This window comes from Macrobrachium nipponense, chromosome 1 (assembly GCF_015104395.2).
Source record: "Macrobrachium nipponense isolate FS-2020 chromosome 1, ASM1510439v2, whole genome shotgun sequence".
NCBI lineage: Eukaryota > Metazoa > Arthropoda > Malacostraca > Decapoda > Palaemonidae > Macrobrachium > Macrobrachium nipponense.
In genome coordinates, this window is record NC_087200.1 from 170,408,411 (window position 1) to 170,425,857 (window position 17,447).

The following is a 17,447-nucleotide window of genomic DNA, read 5'->3' on the forward strand; positions in this document are numbered from 1 at the left end:
AACATTTGAGCATCGCGATGATTTCGCACTTCAGAAGAACATTCCATGATAATACTCATATATTCTGTTATTTAGATACTTGATATAATATAAATAGACTAAGAAGTTGTAAAGATTATTGCAATCTGTTATTTATCTTTCCACTAAAAGGTTATTATAATAATAATAATGCTCTCGCAAGGAAAATTTGTCAGATTGAGTCACTTATACAAGTCTGTTCTATTCCTTATTCTTGACAGAACCAGCTAAAAGGCGTAATGAAGAAAAATGTCTGTGCAAAACGATAGTTTAGGATTAGAAGAAGATGGATTGATCGAACTAGGTGATAGTATAGAGGGATTATGCTTCCATCAAGCATTAAATGTGTTTCTGGTGACGACTAAGGACAGCAAAATCCGCGTCTACGATCCCCATTCATCTCTCAAACTCTCCGATGTTCAACTGCATGGTGAGAGATTTTTCCTCATTTTAACGTCGTTTCTCGATTTTGGTGTCGTGGAAGCAGACTGTGCATGACTGCGACACATGTCCGTAGGACCTACATTGCACAAATGCCCAGGCAAGGTCATTGGAGCGAATGATCTGGTCATTTCAAAATTTTGGGAGTGGTTCCAGCAGCGTTTTGGAGCAGCTTCCTCCATCAATGTTTACCAACAAAAAAGTTCCTCAGACATTTCTTACTTGATTGCCGCCAAGTCTGAGTCTTACCTGGAGAACCTTTCATGATCCCGGAGAACGGGATTTTGGATAGTGGTTTGAGAAGAAACTGTTGCAGGCTCCTTCAAAATTTTGAAGGAAAGTTTCGGGAATGAGCTACCCTAGGTACCCGTAGTAGGATGTGTAAACATGACGTCAGGTTAGGCAATTCCAGCCTACCTGACCTACTACTAGGTTTAGTTAGAGGCTGATCTAAACATTGTCTTAGAGTGTTAATGATGCGTTTTTGTAACGGGGATTATCATCTCCCAAATATAAAATGGAAAGAAAACTGCCTGTCGAGCAGGCCTAGGCTATCTTTTTGTTGAGTTTCATTGGTGTGCATCATGCTTAGCCTAGGTAGAACTATTAGCAGATTCAGTTTCCACCGCATGTGAAGCCACCTCCTAAAAAGTACTTTATAACACGTCCATGACACCGGAGATGGGCACCAGTCACGAGTTGCTGGTGGTGAGAGCAAGAGCTCGAGACCTCTATTATCTTTTTGAAGTAGGGTAAAACTGCATGGCCTGGATCAACTCAACGACGATCATAGCATGCCACCCTGCGAAAAAGTACTTAGGTAGTAGGGGGAAACGCCAGTGACTACCAACCCTTATCACGGTGGACAGGTCTTAGGGGGAAACACCAGCGACGACCAACCCTTATCACGGTGGACAGGTCTTAGGGGGAAACATCACAACAGGCCAACCCTCATCACGGTAGACGGGTCTTATTCACTCGATATTTAATTGGTGAAACATGAATACAATTGCAACTCTAAGCATACCATTTAAAAGACTGAAGTTTCGTCAACATATTGTGATATATGAAAGCCCCATACGAACTAAAATAAGCATGTGAGCTCTTCGTAAAATATGTTTTCAAGGCAGTTTTGAAATCCAATATGGCGGCTACGTTTTTCATGGACGGTTCTCATCAGTGACGGCCACCATCTTTCCCCAGCCTTCCCAGCACTCATTTGAACAATGTTAGCGTATGTATGTAACGTTTATTGATCTTACTCAAGATTGCAGTTGTAATCAGCACAATAAAACAACATTTTGTTGCCTATATTAGTGAAAGTATGAAACTTGTTATTCCCGGGGTTATGGTTGGAACTGAATTCATTCTTACCTTGTTAATCGGCGGTTTTTTATTCCTTACTGCCATCACAACTGAAACTCCACAGTGCTTATTTGATTGTTATTATACACATTTTGGTCTCAGTTCACTCCACATTGCACTTTAAACCCGTTGCTGTTCCTGGTTTCTAAGCGCGCGCGCCATAAACACAATTACAAACAGCAGACGACGACAGACGACGAAACTGCAAAGTTTTATTCCCTAAACTGTTTACTTTACTCGTTATTTAGTTTAAATTTACTTTGTTATTTAAAAATTTTGATTTAATTCATGTATATTATCCCTTTTTTGCAACCAAATTACCCCGAAAAATTACAGATATTTCTAAAGTAGATAAAATCAAATGTTTCTAACGTTTTCGTACATCTGGCTGCCGAAAACCATAGAGGAACGAATACGTTTTTTTTTTTTTTTTGCTTTTTTGTTTTTGCTAGCACTTTTCATTGATTTCAGTCTTTATTAGTATTTGAATTTCTTTAATAATCGTATGCCAGAAATAAATGTAACCTTTAATGTTTGCATGCTAAGAATGGCAAAATCATCGTTGCCACATTAGTGGAGGCTTCACACATACGCCGTTCCATTATTATCCTGTTAAGCGTTCGCCCCTGATGAGCTCGCTGCTAACGTACCGTCACGCTTTTTTTGTAATCAGCGATCATAGCACTGATGATAGTTTTTCAAAGTTAATATTGATTTTTATGCTTGTTATTCATACTGTAATTAACTGTAGGAAATTCTCTCTCTCTCTCTCTCTCTCTCTCTCTCTCTCTCTCTCTCTCTCTCTCTCTCTCTCTCTCTCTCTCTCGGAGTCCAGTCACTCAGCAAAGAAAAGTCATCTTCACTCCCGCAATTGGAAGAAAAGTTTGTATCATCACTGGAGGATTCAGAACTAGAGCTCTCATCATCAAATAGGTTATCAATATCATACTCCTCATCTAGTATTTGATTGATCTCACCTGAAGAAATATGCCTCCTCTTTGGGACATTCATTGTGAAAGACGCGAAATCCAATTTGTCTCGATAAACGCCCGAAGCGTATTGAAAGAAAACCAACAGGGACAGGCAGTTTTCTAGCATAAGCGACCACCAGGAAAGAGTTGCCAGGCTGGAAATAAGTTTCCCATGTGCTGAGAGTGTTACCAAATGATGTTCCTACACTTTCTATACGAGTAAACGTATTATTACGGGGCTGACGGCTTGACAAGCACAGTTAAGTCTTGAACGTAATATCTCGTTGAAGGCGCTACCGAGTAGATCGCGGTAAACGTATTATTACGTGGGTGACGCTTAACAGGTTATAAACTGTTTCCATGAATTCTAGCTGTCATAGTAATGCAATAATGATAAATTGCTTTAATATTTATGTATATATACTTCCAATACATAGCCTAATTTCACCAATTTCAACGTTTTGTGTGTAGTCTTATACCCAGTTTGGAGGGTCAACACATACCGAAATGGCCAACAGAGAGAGAGAGAGAGAGAGATGAGATGAGAGAGAGAGCAGAGGATGGCGAGAGAGAGAAGAGAGAGGATGAGAGGAGAGAGAGAGCGAAAGGAAGGCGGAGGAATGAAGAAGAAAAGGGATGGCGGTGGAGAGGGTGGGGAGAGGGTAGGTGGAGCTTTATACGCGTGTTCGTATCCATTTCTGCATAATGGAGTTTTTGTCTCTTGGTACAAGGACAAGTGTCGTTATTCTTTACGATTAGTGATTCACGATACCCTTATAAATTAACCCTCTTAAGCCGGAGCCCTAAAAATCAAAACGTCTCCCGTATGCCGGGCCTGGTTTGGAGTGAGCGCGGAAGTGGAAAAATAATTTTTTCAAAAATTACAGCGCGCGTACTTTTAAAGATTAAGAGTTCATTTTTGGCTCCTTTTTTTGTCATTGCCTGAAGTTTAGAATGCAACCATCAGAAATGAAAAATAATATCATTATCATATGTAAATAATGCGATATATGGTAGCGAAAAAAAAAATTCATACATAATTGTATTCAAATCACACTGTGCAGAAAACGGTCAAAGCTAACCAGTTACTTTTTTTTGCGTTGTATTTTACACTAAATTGCAAGTTCATTTTGATATATAATACATTGTAAAACAATAAAAGTAACACCGGAAAAATATTATCACAAAATGATGTACGAATTCGTAACGCGCGGACGCAAAAAAATATTTTTTCAAAAATTCACCGTTAATTCTAAATAATGTTCTAGAGACTTCCAATTTGTTTCAAAATTAAGACAAATGATTGAATATTACGATACTGTAGAGTTTTAGATTAGAATTGCAGATTTCGACCATTTCGGACGAGTTAAATTTGACCGAATGTCGAAATTTTAATATATATATTTTTTCATATGCTCATATTTCGAAGATGGAAAAAGCTACAACCTTCAATTATTTTTTATTGTATTCTTCATGAATTTGCGCACATTTTGATATATGAAACTCTATAAAAAAGGCTAAATATGAAAACAAGGAGCAAATATTAGGATAATGCCATGTACGTATTTCGGAGACTTGCGGCCGCGAATCGGCAAGCGCGGCGGAGTGAAGGTAAATATATTTTTCAAAAATTCACCATAAATACAATATTGTTTTAGAGACTTCAAATTTGTTTCAAAATGAAGAAACATGACGGAATATTACTAGGCCGTAAGAGTTTTAGCTTACAATTGCGTTTTTCAACTATTTCGGTAGAGTCAAATTTGACCGAACGTGGTTTTTTTTCTATTTTTCGTGATTTATATGCAAATATTTCGAAAAAAGAGAAAAGCTACAACCTTCAATCATTTTTAGTTGTATTCTACATGAAATTGCGCACATTTTCATATATAAAACTTTATGAAACAGCTAATTTTAAATGGTGCAAACATTTCGACAATCGCACAAAAAAATTCTGATTTTTTCGGAAGAGTTACCGCGCGAACGTAATTTTTTTTTTTTTCATAAATTCACCATAAATCAAAATATTGTGCTAGAGACTTCCAAGTCGTTGCAAAATGAAGGTAAATGATTGAATATTACTAGAATATAAGAGTTTTAGCTTACAATTGCGTTTTTCGACCATTTCGGTAGAGTCAAAGCTGACCGAAAGTTGAAATTTTTGCACTTAACGTTATTTATATGAAAATATTTCAAACTGATAAAAGCTACAACCATGGGTTGTCTTTTGTTGTATTGTGCATGAAATTGCGCACATTTCCATATATAAAACTTTATGTAACGGCAAATTTAAAAGGGTGCAAACATTAGGACAATCGCACGAAAAAAATTTTCGGAAGAGTTATCGCACGAACGTAAGGAAAAAGTTTTTTCATAAATTCACCATAAATCGAAATATTGTGCTAGAGACGTCCAATTTGTTGCAAAATGAAGGCAAATGATTGAATATTACTATAATATAAGAATTTTAGCTTACAATTGCGTTTCTCGACCATTTGCTGTAGAGTCAAAGTTGACCGAGAGGTTGAAATTTTTGCACTTATCGTTATATATGAAAATATTTCAAAATTGATAAAAGCTACAATCATGAGTATTTTTTAGTTGTATTGTGCATGAAATTGCGCACATTTTCATATATAATACTTCATGTAAAGGATAATTTAAAATGGTGCAATAATTATGTCAAAGTGACGAAATAATTTCCGAGATGTGTCACTGATACTTTTTAGTGCGATAAGAAAGAAATTCGCGCTTGCGCGCCTGCGTAGCGATTGTAAACAAAACAACGCCTTGATCCGTGAACTCCCAGCATCCCCCCAAGGCGCGTGATACAAAAGTTTTCGGCTGGTAGGCCTATAAGTATTTTTCCGCGAATTTTTAAAAAAAACAAAAAAAATTTTTTGAGCCGACGTATGATACGTCCAATCGGCATACGGGAGACATTTTGACTCGACGTTTAATACGTCCAATCGGCGTAAGAGTGTTAAGGCACTGGGTGTAATGCACTATAGCAAAATCTCGTTCTGTTAAGAGTGTTCGTTACAGAAATAGGTATTGCCCAAAAACGTGCTTGCACTGTCTCTGAAACCCATAGTAGACATGCTGCTTATTGTCAATCAAGTTTTTATAACCAAGATTTTTACAAGCTAGCTATTGAATAAATTTGTATTTTTCTCAGTCAAAACATATGCCCCTCAATGCTAACTTTCCTCTTTTAATGACTTTCTGGTCATTGCAAATTCGGCCCCATAATTTCTTATGGTGCGAAAACAGACAGAGGCCCATGGACCGAAAACGATTGCGTCACACTACGGCGATAATCCAGCAGTAAAACATCTTCATATATCCAAAAAGTAAATAATAAAGATATATATGCGCATTACGATTATAACAATTACATGTATAGCTGATAACAATCTGCATGAATAACTGGTAAACTGTTCTGCAATGACAGTTGAGTATAGCAATTATTTACAATAGGTACGAAAGTCAAGATGTCGTGACGTCATAATACAGAACTTGAAAGAACGTTCTAATTCAGAAAAATAATTACTTAAATTTGAGTCAGAGTCGAGTTACTTTTTCAATAACGAATATTTTCAAATTAATCATCATAAATATGTAAAATATTGATGTTTTATTGTAGTGTCTTACCGAACAATTATAGAGCCGTGATTTCCACGAGCGGCAGGATACTAAATTCAAATTTAGCGCGTCGGCGTCGCCAACACTGGTGGTGATGACGTCATCTCCCTCCACTCGCGGGAGAACCAGGTACAACTGCCCAGGTGAATCCAATTCTTTTCCCGCCGGCGTCCGGTGAACATCGGTGGTCGGTGCGGTTGGATGACTTTGCTTCGCTTTTTTTTTTTCTTGTGGAATTGATCTTCGGAATTGGTGAAGTACTCTTTTTTGGCGTTGTTGTTATTTTGCTTTTTATTTAGGCGTTGCCATGTCGGATTCTAGTCCGTCGGGAGTTAGGTTTTGCATCTCAGGATGTAAAACTAGATTTATCCAAGTTAGAATATGATTTCTCACACTAAATGTGTTAGTGTAGGGGACAGGTTTGTTCAGCAGATCGAACATGTAACGAGTGTAGTGATTGGACTGATTCTCAATGGAAGTTTTTAGTTCATACTCGGAGAAATTAGCTAAAGACAGAATTAGAAAAGCAGCGCTTAGGGAAAGTAGACTTAGCTCCGCTTCGTCTTGCGATGCTTCTGTTCCTTCTGTTTCTCCTCAAATTGTTATGTCTCCTTTAACTACACCTCCTATTCCTCCTACTAATCCCGCTTCTCCGGCTTCCCGTGTAGTTTCTTCCGACACCATTGCCAGTCTGGAATCGAGGTTAGATCAGAAATTTTCGGTACTAGCGAATACGGTTTTGCAACTTGGTAATTCAGTTAAGACGTTTTTGGAGAAAGCGGCTTCAGGTAAGAGTGTTAGTTGAGGGTGCGTCTGTCTGTCCTGACACGTCTCCTAGACAAAGGTCACTGTCCAGCTCCCCCGCACCGGGGAGAAGACATACCGGAAGTCCAAGGGAGTCGATCGGGATGTCCCACAGGACAGGCGCCTCTCTTGTTGAGCCTGTTGCGCCTCAACAGGGCTCGGTTAAGCGTTGGAAAGGTGTTGCGGTCAGACGCCTTTCGAATGATTCAAGCGATTCGTCTCCGGTCGCGCGGCGCTCTTGGCGAGATTCGCCCGTTTCGCGTCCCTTAAAGAGGCATTCAGGCGCCGATTCTTCGCCTCCTCCAGTCAAGCGGTATAAGGAGCCTGAGAGTAGGGTTGCACCGCGGCCGTTAGCGGCTCGTTCGTCGCCTCAATCTGTGCCTTTTTTCGGCTCCATCTACTAGTAGAGATTGTGGTTTTAGCGCTGTAGCTAGCAGTTCTAAGGGTGTTTCTTTAGGCGCTTTTTCGTCTGTTACGCCTGTTTCGCCTCGAATTTCGACGGCTCCGAGCGAGGCGCAAGTAGTTTTTCCGCCTCCTGCTGAACATTTAGGCTCTTCCAAGCCTACGATAACTGTTTTTGATTCGTCTCTGGCGCCTTTGCGCAAGCAGTTAGAGATGTTAACCAACTGGATGAATGAGTCCAAGGGTGGTTCGAAACTTCAGATCCGGTTGTAGTTCCGTCTACTTCTTCGGCGGTATCGGAGAATGAAGAAGAAGTAGAGGAGGAGGATTCACATCACCTCTCGTGTTATTCACATCTCCTTAGATTTCTTCTGGTATCTTATCCAGATTATTTTGAGAAAGCGGCTCCGCGCTCCCCAACTTCGACTTTTTTGATGAGGAGGAAAACTTCAGACCCTCTCCTCCCAAAACTTGTTCTATCTAAAGCGGTTAGACATTCGTTGAAAGAGACGGAGAAATGGATGTCTATGAAAAGAGACTTAGGGAAGGCTCTTTTTGCTTACCCTCCCTCTAAGTTGCTTCGTAAGAGGTATAGGTTTTATGTAACTGGGGAAGCTCCTTCTCTGGGAGTTTCTGCCTCCTCCCAGGGAGACTTCTCCAGTTTAATCGAACTCCTCTAGAAGATCTGCTTTCGCCGCAGCGAAAAGTTTTCTTTACAGCGCCTGAGTGGACCACGTTGTAAAGAATCAATTTAAACTTTTGGAAGTCTTTAGCTTCCTTGATTGGACTATTGGCGCTTTAGCGGCCAAGATCGAAGACTGTCCTTCTCTTTCTCAGGAGTTAGCGGAGGATTGGATTGGTGTTCTGTCCTGTGCGGACAAACCCATTTAGGGTGATGGATGTGATGAGTTAGCTTCGCTCATCGCCTTTGGTACCCTTAAGAAAAGGCAACTTTGGTGCTCCTTTGCTTCTAAAAGGGTTACGTCCCAACAGAAGTCTGCTCTCTTGTTTGCTCCTTTTGTGAAAGATAACCTCTTTCCAGACGATGTAGTGTTGTCAATTTCGTCTGCGCTAGATAAGAAATCTACTTCGGATTTACTGGCACAGTCTACTAAGAGACCTAAAGCTCCTGTGGAGACTGTTTCCTTCGGTTTCTCTCTGGCCCAAGCGCCTTTTCGAGGGAGAAAACCCCAAGCGCTTCTTTCGGCCGAAATTGAATTTGCGACCTCAGTCTAAGCCTCGGCCAAGGTTAACAAACCTTCCAAATGAAAGCTCGGTTCTTCATGCACCAGTGGGAGCCAGGCTGGCTCTGTTTTTTTGGGAGGATGGGAAAACAGAGGAGCAGAAGCCTGGGTAGTGCAAGTACTCAAGTTCGGCTATCGTATTCCTCTCGTTTCACCTCCCTCGCTCTCACCTGTGCCAATTCCATTCCAGGCATACTCTCCGGGCTCAGACAAATTTCTGGCGCTAGCCGCAGAAGTGGAAGCGCTTGTTCTCAAAGAAGCGATAGAACAGATAGAAGGGGATTTTCCTCCAGGCTTTTACAATCGCCTTTTGTAGTTCCCAAGTCATCAGGGGGCTGGAGGCCGGGTTTTGGATGTGAGCGCCCTGAACTTGCATGTCCAGAAAACAAAATTTCATATGGAGACCACTCGGTCGGTTCTGGAGTCCATCAGACAGGGGGATTGGATGGTCCTCTGTGACATGCAAGACGCTTATTTTCACATTCCGATACATCGCGAATCTCGGAAGTACCTGAGGTTCATGTTCGAAGGCAAGGTGTTTCAGTTTCGGGCGCTTTGCTTCGGACTAGCGACCGCTCCTCAAGTTTTCACCAGGGTTCTATCCCCGATAGGAAGCTGGCTACATATTATTAGGAGTAAGAATCTCCCTCTATCTGGACGATTGGCTTCTCCGGTCGGAATCAGAGAGTCGTGCATGAAGGACCTTGGAACAACTCTGGATCTTGCCAGAAAGTTAGGAATTCTGGTCAACAAACAGAAGTCCCAGTTGGTTCCATCTCAGAGCATCCTTTATTTGGGGATGATTCTGAATGCTCAAGTTTTTCGGGCTTTTCTGTCCCGAAGAGGGTTCAAGGCTGTCTGGAGACAGTTCAGGAGTTCTTGGACAAAAAGGTAAGTTCTGCCAATCAGTGGATGAGGCTCCTGGGCAAATTGACGTCAGTGGAGAAATTTGTGACGTTGGGAAGACTGCACATGAGACCTCTGCAGTTTTTCCTGAGAGCCTCTTGGTGCAGGAAGACACAACCAGACTCGATTACCTTTTCCTGTCACAGATCAAATAAAAGAGGACCTAAGGTGGTGGCTCTCTCGAGCAAGGTTGGAAGAAGGGTTAGATTTACGACCCATCCTCCCGAACCTACAGTTCTTTTCCGACGCATCGGACACAGGTTGGGGAGCCCTACTGGGAAATCAACGGACTTCAGGAGCTTGGTCGGAGAAGGAGAAGAAGTTCCACATAAATGTAAAGGAACTGTTAGCAATTTTCTTGGGGCTCAGACAGTTTCGGAGCTTAGTAGAAGGTCGAGTAGTGGCAGTGCATTCCGACAACTCCACGGCTCTCTCGTACGTGCGGAAACAGGGGGGGACTCAGTCTTTCTCTCTGTACGAAGTAGCCAAGGATCTCCTCCTGTGGTCAAACGAAGCGAAGGTTCAGCTAGTCCCGAGATTTGTTCCGGGAAAGATGAACGTCCTGGCGGACGAGTTAAGTCGTCAACAGCAAGTGTTACCTCTGGAGTGGACTTTGGACAACAAGATTTGTCAGAAACTTTGGCGCCTTTGGGGACGACCGTCAATAGACCTGTTCGCGACATCAGGAACAACCGTCTTCCTCTCTTTGTTCTCCAGTCCCAGATCCTCTAGCTTGGTCGGTGGACGCAATGCTGTTGGATTGGTCGGGTCTGGAAGCTTATGCATTCCCTCCGTTCGGTCTAATAAGAGAGGTGCTGAACAAGTTTCATGTCGCACAGCAATGTAACGCTAACGTTAATCGCTAGCCCTTTTGGCCCATGGAAAGAGTGGTTCCCGGACCTTCTCCAGTTGTTAGTAGACTTCCCCAGACTTCTTCCTCCAGAGAAGTGGCTTCTCAAACAACCTCACTTCAAGAGGTTCCATCAAAACTTGTCCGCTCTAGCTCTGACAGGGTTCAGACTGTCCGGAATCTTGTCAGAGCGAAAGGATTTTCAAGAAGAGCTGCAGAAGCTATCGCTCGTTGTAGGAGAGAGTCTTCTAACAAACTCTATCAAGGGAAGTGGAGAATCTTCAGAGAGTGGTGTAGAAGTGCTAAAGTCTCTACTTCTGCGACCTCTTTAACAGAAATAGCAGATTTTCTTCTATTTCTTAGGAACTCTAAGAAACTGGCTCCTTCGACGATCAGAGGATATAGAGCCATGCTCTCTTCGGTTTTTTCGACATAGAGGTTTGGATATTTCCTCCAATTCAGATCTGTCGGACCTTATTAGGTCTTTCGAAACCACTAAGCTCCCGCAAGATACAGTGGCTTGGAACTTAGATGTGGTGCTTAAGTTCCTCATGGGGCCACCGTTTGAGCCTTTGAAGTCGGCTTCACTCAGGAACTTGACTAAGAAGGCACTCTTTCTTATTGCACTAGCTTCTGCTAAGCGTGTCAGCGAATTGCACGCTATAGACAAAAGAGTCGGTTTCTCTCAAGGCAATGCTGTATTTTCGGTAGCTTTGACCTTTCTAGCCAAAACTGAGAATCCTTCTAATCCTTGGCGAGGAGTTTTGTGGTAAGGAACTTATCTGATTTGGTTGGACATGAGGAGGAAGAAAGGCTCTTATGTCCAGTCAGGGCTATTAAGCAGTATCTGTTTGCCACTAAGGGTATTAGAGGACAATCTCCTAAGCTCTGGACCTCGGTTCAAAATCCCTCTCGTCCTCTTTCTAAGAATGCTATATCGTTCTTTATTAGAGAGCTTATCAGGAAGCTCACTCGCAGTCCGAGAACGACAATCTTTCCGTTCTGAGAGTTAAAGCTCACGAGGTTAGAGCAGTGGCAACTTCTTTAGCATTCAGAAAGAATTTATCTTTAGCTTCGATTCTTCAGAGCACGTTCTGGAGATCGAATTCGGTTTTTGCGAGTCATTATCTCAAAGAGGATAGAAAACGGTTTTCGAGAATTGTAAAACGTTAGGTCGGTGGCGGTTTCGTTCTGGCATGGTGTTGGGAGAAACGGCACAGGGGTCGTCACCTCTATGCTAACTTTTCACCTTGAATAGGTTGTCGAGTTCAAGGGAAGCTGGGGGTACTGAGTACCTGGGATACTCACCAGTCTGTTAGGTCAGATTTTACAATGGTTGGGTATATATGTTTTTAAATCTGGTGTTGGTGACAAATGTTTTGTATGTTTCTGGTCTTAGCCCAGGGCAAGGGCAATCTTTGTTGTTACTATCCTCCGTCAGTCAGCCTTGACTCGCTTGAACTACGGAAGGATTCCACTCCTGTAGAGGCTAACTTTGGTCAAATTCCAATTCCTCTACAATAGTAAGAAGAGCACCGACCAGAGGCAGTAACAGTCTGCTGTAGCTCCTGTTACTTAAAGGTAAGGTACAACAGACACCTTGAGTGTTTACTGGTATTGCAATAATAAATGTAACCATTTAAAAACTACTAGTGGTCCACTGAATCCCACTTCCCATAATGTGTAATCAGCTCTATAATTGTTCGGTAAGACACTACAATAAAATGAAATTTTCATTATTAAAATGAAGTTTTATTGTATACTTACCGAACAATTATGATTATACCCACCCTCCTCCCCTTAGGTGGACGGACGGGCAGAAAGAATTGGATTCACCTGGGCAGTTGTACCTGGTTCTCCCGCGAGTGGAGGGAGATGACGTCATCACCACCAGTGTTGGCGACGCCGACGCGCTAAATTTGAATTTAGTATCCTGCCGCTCATGGAAATCACGGCTCTATAATTGTTCGGTAAGTATACAATAAAACTTCATTTTAATAATGAAAATTTCATTTTTACTACTTATTTAAAAATTAGCCAAGAGCACGCTTCTCGTCATCTTCTACCCAAACAGCGTGTTTACGCCTGGCTTGTTGTTGATGAGAAATCGTGTTTCGATTGTTGTGATAAAAGTGCTCCAGCGTCTGTGGGTACAAGTGGTGTGCGGATTTATCACAGGAAAGGGACTTAGGTTAGTTTTTTATAGACAAGGCTAAGCTACTCCGTAAACATCGAGATGGCGTCAATCTTCTAAATACCTCGAGTTGTAAGTAAAAATGTTGAACGCGTTTTGGTGAGATTTGCACTACGTTTGAGACCGTTTTCAGTACCCTCTGTTTAAATCTTAAAATTTGGCCTTAATTTCTAACTTTGGAGAAAATACTTACTTCGAAAGGAGAGTAGAGGTCTTTAGCTCCGTTTCTCACCAACAACAAGTCGCGACTGATGCCCATCTCGGGTGTCAGGACGCGTTATAATGTACTTTTTCGGAGGGTGGCTTGCATTGATTGTAGGTGGCCTGCTTGGCCTGCTGTGATGTTCTACCCTATTCACTCGATATGTAAATGGTGAAACAAGAATACAATTACAACTCCAAGCATACCATTCAAAAGATTGAAGTTTCGTCAACATAATGTGATGTATGAAAGCCCCATACGAACTAAAATAAGCACGTGACACTCTTCGTAAAATATGTTTTCAAGGCAGTTTTGAAATCCAATGTGGCGACTACCGTGTGGATGTACAGGTTCTGATCAGTGACGACCACCATCTTTCCCAGCCTTCCCAGTACTCATTTGACAATGTTAGCGTATATATGTAACGTTTATTGATCTTAGTCAAGATTGCAGTTGTAATCAGCACAATAAAACAACATTTTGTTGCCTATATTAGTGAAAGTATGAAACTTTTTATTCCCGGGGTCATGGTTTGAACTGAATTCATTTTTACCTTGTAGGGTAGAACATCACAGCAGGCCAAGCAGGCCACCTACAATCAATGCAAGCCACCCTCCGAAAAAGTACATTATAACGCGTCCTGACACCCGAGATGGGACATCAGTCGCGACTTGTTGTTGGTGAGAAACGGAGACTAAACCTTCCTACTCTCCTTTCGAAGTAAGTATTTCTCCAAAGTTAGAAAATTAAGGCCAAATTTTTAGATTTAAACAGAGGGTACTGAAAATGGCGCCCACGGCAGTGGAAATCTCACCAAAGCTTTGTTTAGAAATTTTTACTTACAACTAAAAAATGTTTCGAAGATTGACGCCATCTCGATGTTTACGGAGTCGCTTGTGTCAACAAACTTTCCATTTCCTGTGATAAATCCGCACACCACTTGTACCCACAGACGCTGGAGCACTTTTATCACAACATCGAAACACGATTTCTCACCAACAACAGCCAGGCGTAAACAGCTGTTTGGGTAGAAGATGACGAGAAGCGTGCTCTTGGCTAATTTTTAAATAACGTAGTAAAACATCAATATTTTAACATATTATGATGATTAATTTGAAAATATTCGTTATTGAAAAAGTAAACTCGACTCTGACTCAAATTTAAGTAATTATTTTTCTGAATTAGAACGTTCTTTCAAGTTCTGTATTATGACGTCACGACATCTTGACTTTCGTACCTATTGTAAATAATTGCTATACTCAACTGTCATTGCAGAACAGTTTACCAGTTATTCATGCAGATTGTTATCAGCTATACATGTAATTGTATAATCGTAATTGCGCATATATATCTTTATTATTTGTTTACTTTTTGGATATATGAAGATGTTTTACTGCTGGATTATCGCCGTAGTGTGACGCAATCGTTTTCGGTCCATGGGCCTCTGTCTGTTTTCGCACCATAATGGGGCCGAATTTGCAATGACCAGAAAGTCGTTAAAAGAGGAAAGTTAGCATTGAGGGGCATATGTTTGACTGAGAAAAATACAAATTTATTCAATAGCTAGCTTGTAAAAATACTTGGTTATAAAAAACTTGATTGACAACTAAGCAGCATGTCTACTATGGGTTTCAGAGACAGTGCAAGCACGTTTTTGGGCAATACCTATTTCTGTAACGAACACTCTTAACAGAACGAGATTTTGCTTATAGTGCATTACACCCAGTGCCGTAATAAGGGTAAGTATTGTGAATCAACTAATCGTAAAGAATAACGACACTTGTCCTTGTACCAAGAGACAAAAACTCCATTATGCAGAAATGGATACGAACACGCGTATAAAGCTCCACCTACCGATCTTCCCAACCCCCCCCCCCCTCCACCGCCATCCCTTTTCTTCTTCGTTCCTCCGCCTTCCTTTCTCTCTCTCTCTCTCTCTCTCTCTGTGTTGCCATTCGGCATGTGTTGACCCTCCAAACTGGGTATAAGACTACACACAAAACGTTGAAATTGGTGAAATTAGGCTATGTATTGGAAGTATATATACATAAATATTAAAGCAATTTTATCATTATTGCATTACTATGACAACTAGAATTCATGAAAACAGTTTATAACCTGTTAAGCGTCACCCACGTAATAATACGTTTACCGCGATCTACTCGGTAGTGCCTTCAACGGGATATTACGTTCAAGACTTTAACTGTGCTTGTCAAGCCGTCAGCCCCGTAATAATACGTTTACTCGTATAGAAAGTGTAGGAACATCATTTGGTAACACTCAGCACATGGGAAACTTATTTCCAGCCTGGCAACTCTTTCTTGGTGGTCGCTTATGCTAGAAAACTGCCTGTCCCTGTTGGTTTTCTTTCAATACGCTTCGGGGCGTTTATCGAGACAAATTGGATTTCGCGTCTTTCACAATGAATGTCCCAAAGAAGGAGGCATATTTCTTCAGGTGAGATCAATCAAATACTAGATGAGGAGTGTGATATTGATAACCTATTTGATGATGAGAGCTCTAGTTCTGAATCCTCCAGTGATGATACAAACTTTTCTTCCAATTGCATGAGATTGAAGATGACTTTTCTTTGCCGAGTGACTGGACTCGAGAGAGAGAGAGAGAGAGAGAGGAGAGAGAGAGGAGAGAGAGAGAGAGAGAGAGAATTTCCTACAGTTATTACAGTAGAATAACAAGCATAAAATCAATATTAACTTTGAAAAACTATCATCAGTGCTATGATCGCTGATTACAAAAAAAGCGTGACGGTACGTTAGCAGCGAGCTCATCAGGGGCGGACGCTTAACAGGATAATAATGGAACGGCGTATGTGTGAAGCCTCCACTAATGTGGCAACGATGATTTTGCCATTCTTAGTATGCAAACATTAAAGCATGCAAACATTAAAAGTTACATTTATTTCTGGCATACGATTATTAAAGAAATTCAAAATACTAATAAAGACTGAAATCAATGAAAAGTGCTAGCAAAAACAAAAAAGCAAAAAAAAAAAAAAACGTATAGTCGTTCCTCTGCACTTTTCCGTATTCGTTCCTCTATGGTTTTCGGCAGCCAGATGTACGAAAACGTTAGAAACATTTGATTTTATCTACTTTAGAAATATCTGTAATTTTTGGTTTTCGGGGTAATTTGGTTGCAAAAAAGGGATAATATACATGAATTAAATCAAAATTTTTAAATAACAAAGTAAATTTAAACTAAATAACGAGTAAAGTAAACAGTTTAGGGAATAAAACTTTGCAGTTTCGTCGTCTGTCGTCGTCTGCTGTTTGTAATTGTGTTTATGGCGCGCGCGCTTAGAAACCAGGAACAGCAATGGGTTTAAAGTGCAATGTGGAGTGAACTGAGACCAAAATGTGTATAATAACAATCAAATAAGCACTGTGGAGTTTCAGTTGTGATGGCAGTAAGGATAAAAACCGCCGATTACAAGGTAAGAATGAATTCAGTTCCAACCATAACCCCGGGAATAACAAGTTTCATACTTTCACTAATATAGGCAACAAAATGTTGTTTTATTGTGCTGATTACAACTGCAATCTTGAGTAAGATCAATAAACGTTACATACATACGCTAACATTGTTCAAATGAGTGCTGGGAAGGCTGGGGAAAGATGGTGGCCGTCACTGATGAGAACCGTCCATGCAAAACGTAGCCGCCATATTGGATTTCAAAACTGCCTTGAAAACATATTTTACGAAGAGCTCACATGCTTATTTTAGTTCGTATGGGGCTTTCATATATCACAATATGTTGACGAAACTTCAGTCTTTTAAATGGTATGCTTAGAGTTGCAATTGTATTCATGTTTCACCAATTAAATATCGAGTGAATAAGACCCGTCTACCGTGATGAGGGTTGGCCTGTCGTGATGTTTCCCCCTAATCGGTGGTTTTTATCCTTAATGCCATCACAACTGAAACTCCACAGTGCTTATTTGATTGTTATTATACACATTTTGGTCTCAATTCACCCCACATTGCACTTTAAACAAGTTGCTGTTCCTGGTTCTTAAGCGCACGAGCCACAAACACAGTTATGAGCAGCAGACAACGAAACTGCAAAGTTTTATTCCCTAAATTGTTTACTTTACTTGTTATTTAGTTCAACTTTACTTTATTTAAAAATTTTAATTTAATTCATGTATATTATCCCTTTTTTGCCACCAAATTACCCCGAAAAATTACAGATATTTCTAAAGTAGATACAATCCAATGTTTCTAGCCTTTTCGTACATCTGGCTGCCGAAAACCATAGAGGAACGACTACGGATAAGTGGATTATATATTTTATTTTGTTGCTTTTTTGTTTTTGCTAGCACTTTTCATTGATTTAAGTCTATATTAGTATTTTGAATTTCTTTAATAACTGTATGCCAGAAAT

General features: G+C 40.7%; 1 protein-coding gene across 7 annotated transcripts in view; it reads left to right on the forward strand.

Moving 5' to 3' along the window:
- Positions 1-212: 212 nt before the first annotated feature.
- LOC135219822 (baculoviral IAP repeat-containing protein 6-like) overlaps positions 213-17,447 on the forward strand; it is a gene marked incomplete at its 3' end in the record, with an annotated part of 560,877 nt that continues 543,642 nt past the window's right edge. For 4 of the 7 annotated variants that reach the window (XM_064256914.1, XM_064256918.1, XM_064256921.1 and 1 more), the window contains 1 exon segment: positions 213-448. In XM_064256914.1, coding sequence (XP_064112984.1) covers positions 268-448 — 181 coding nt within the window. 7 annotated transcript variants of the gene reach the window in all.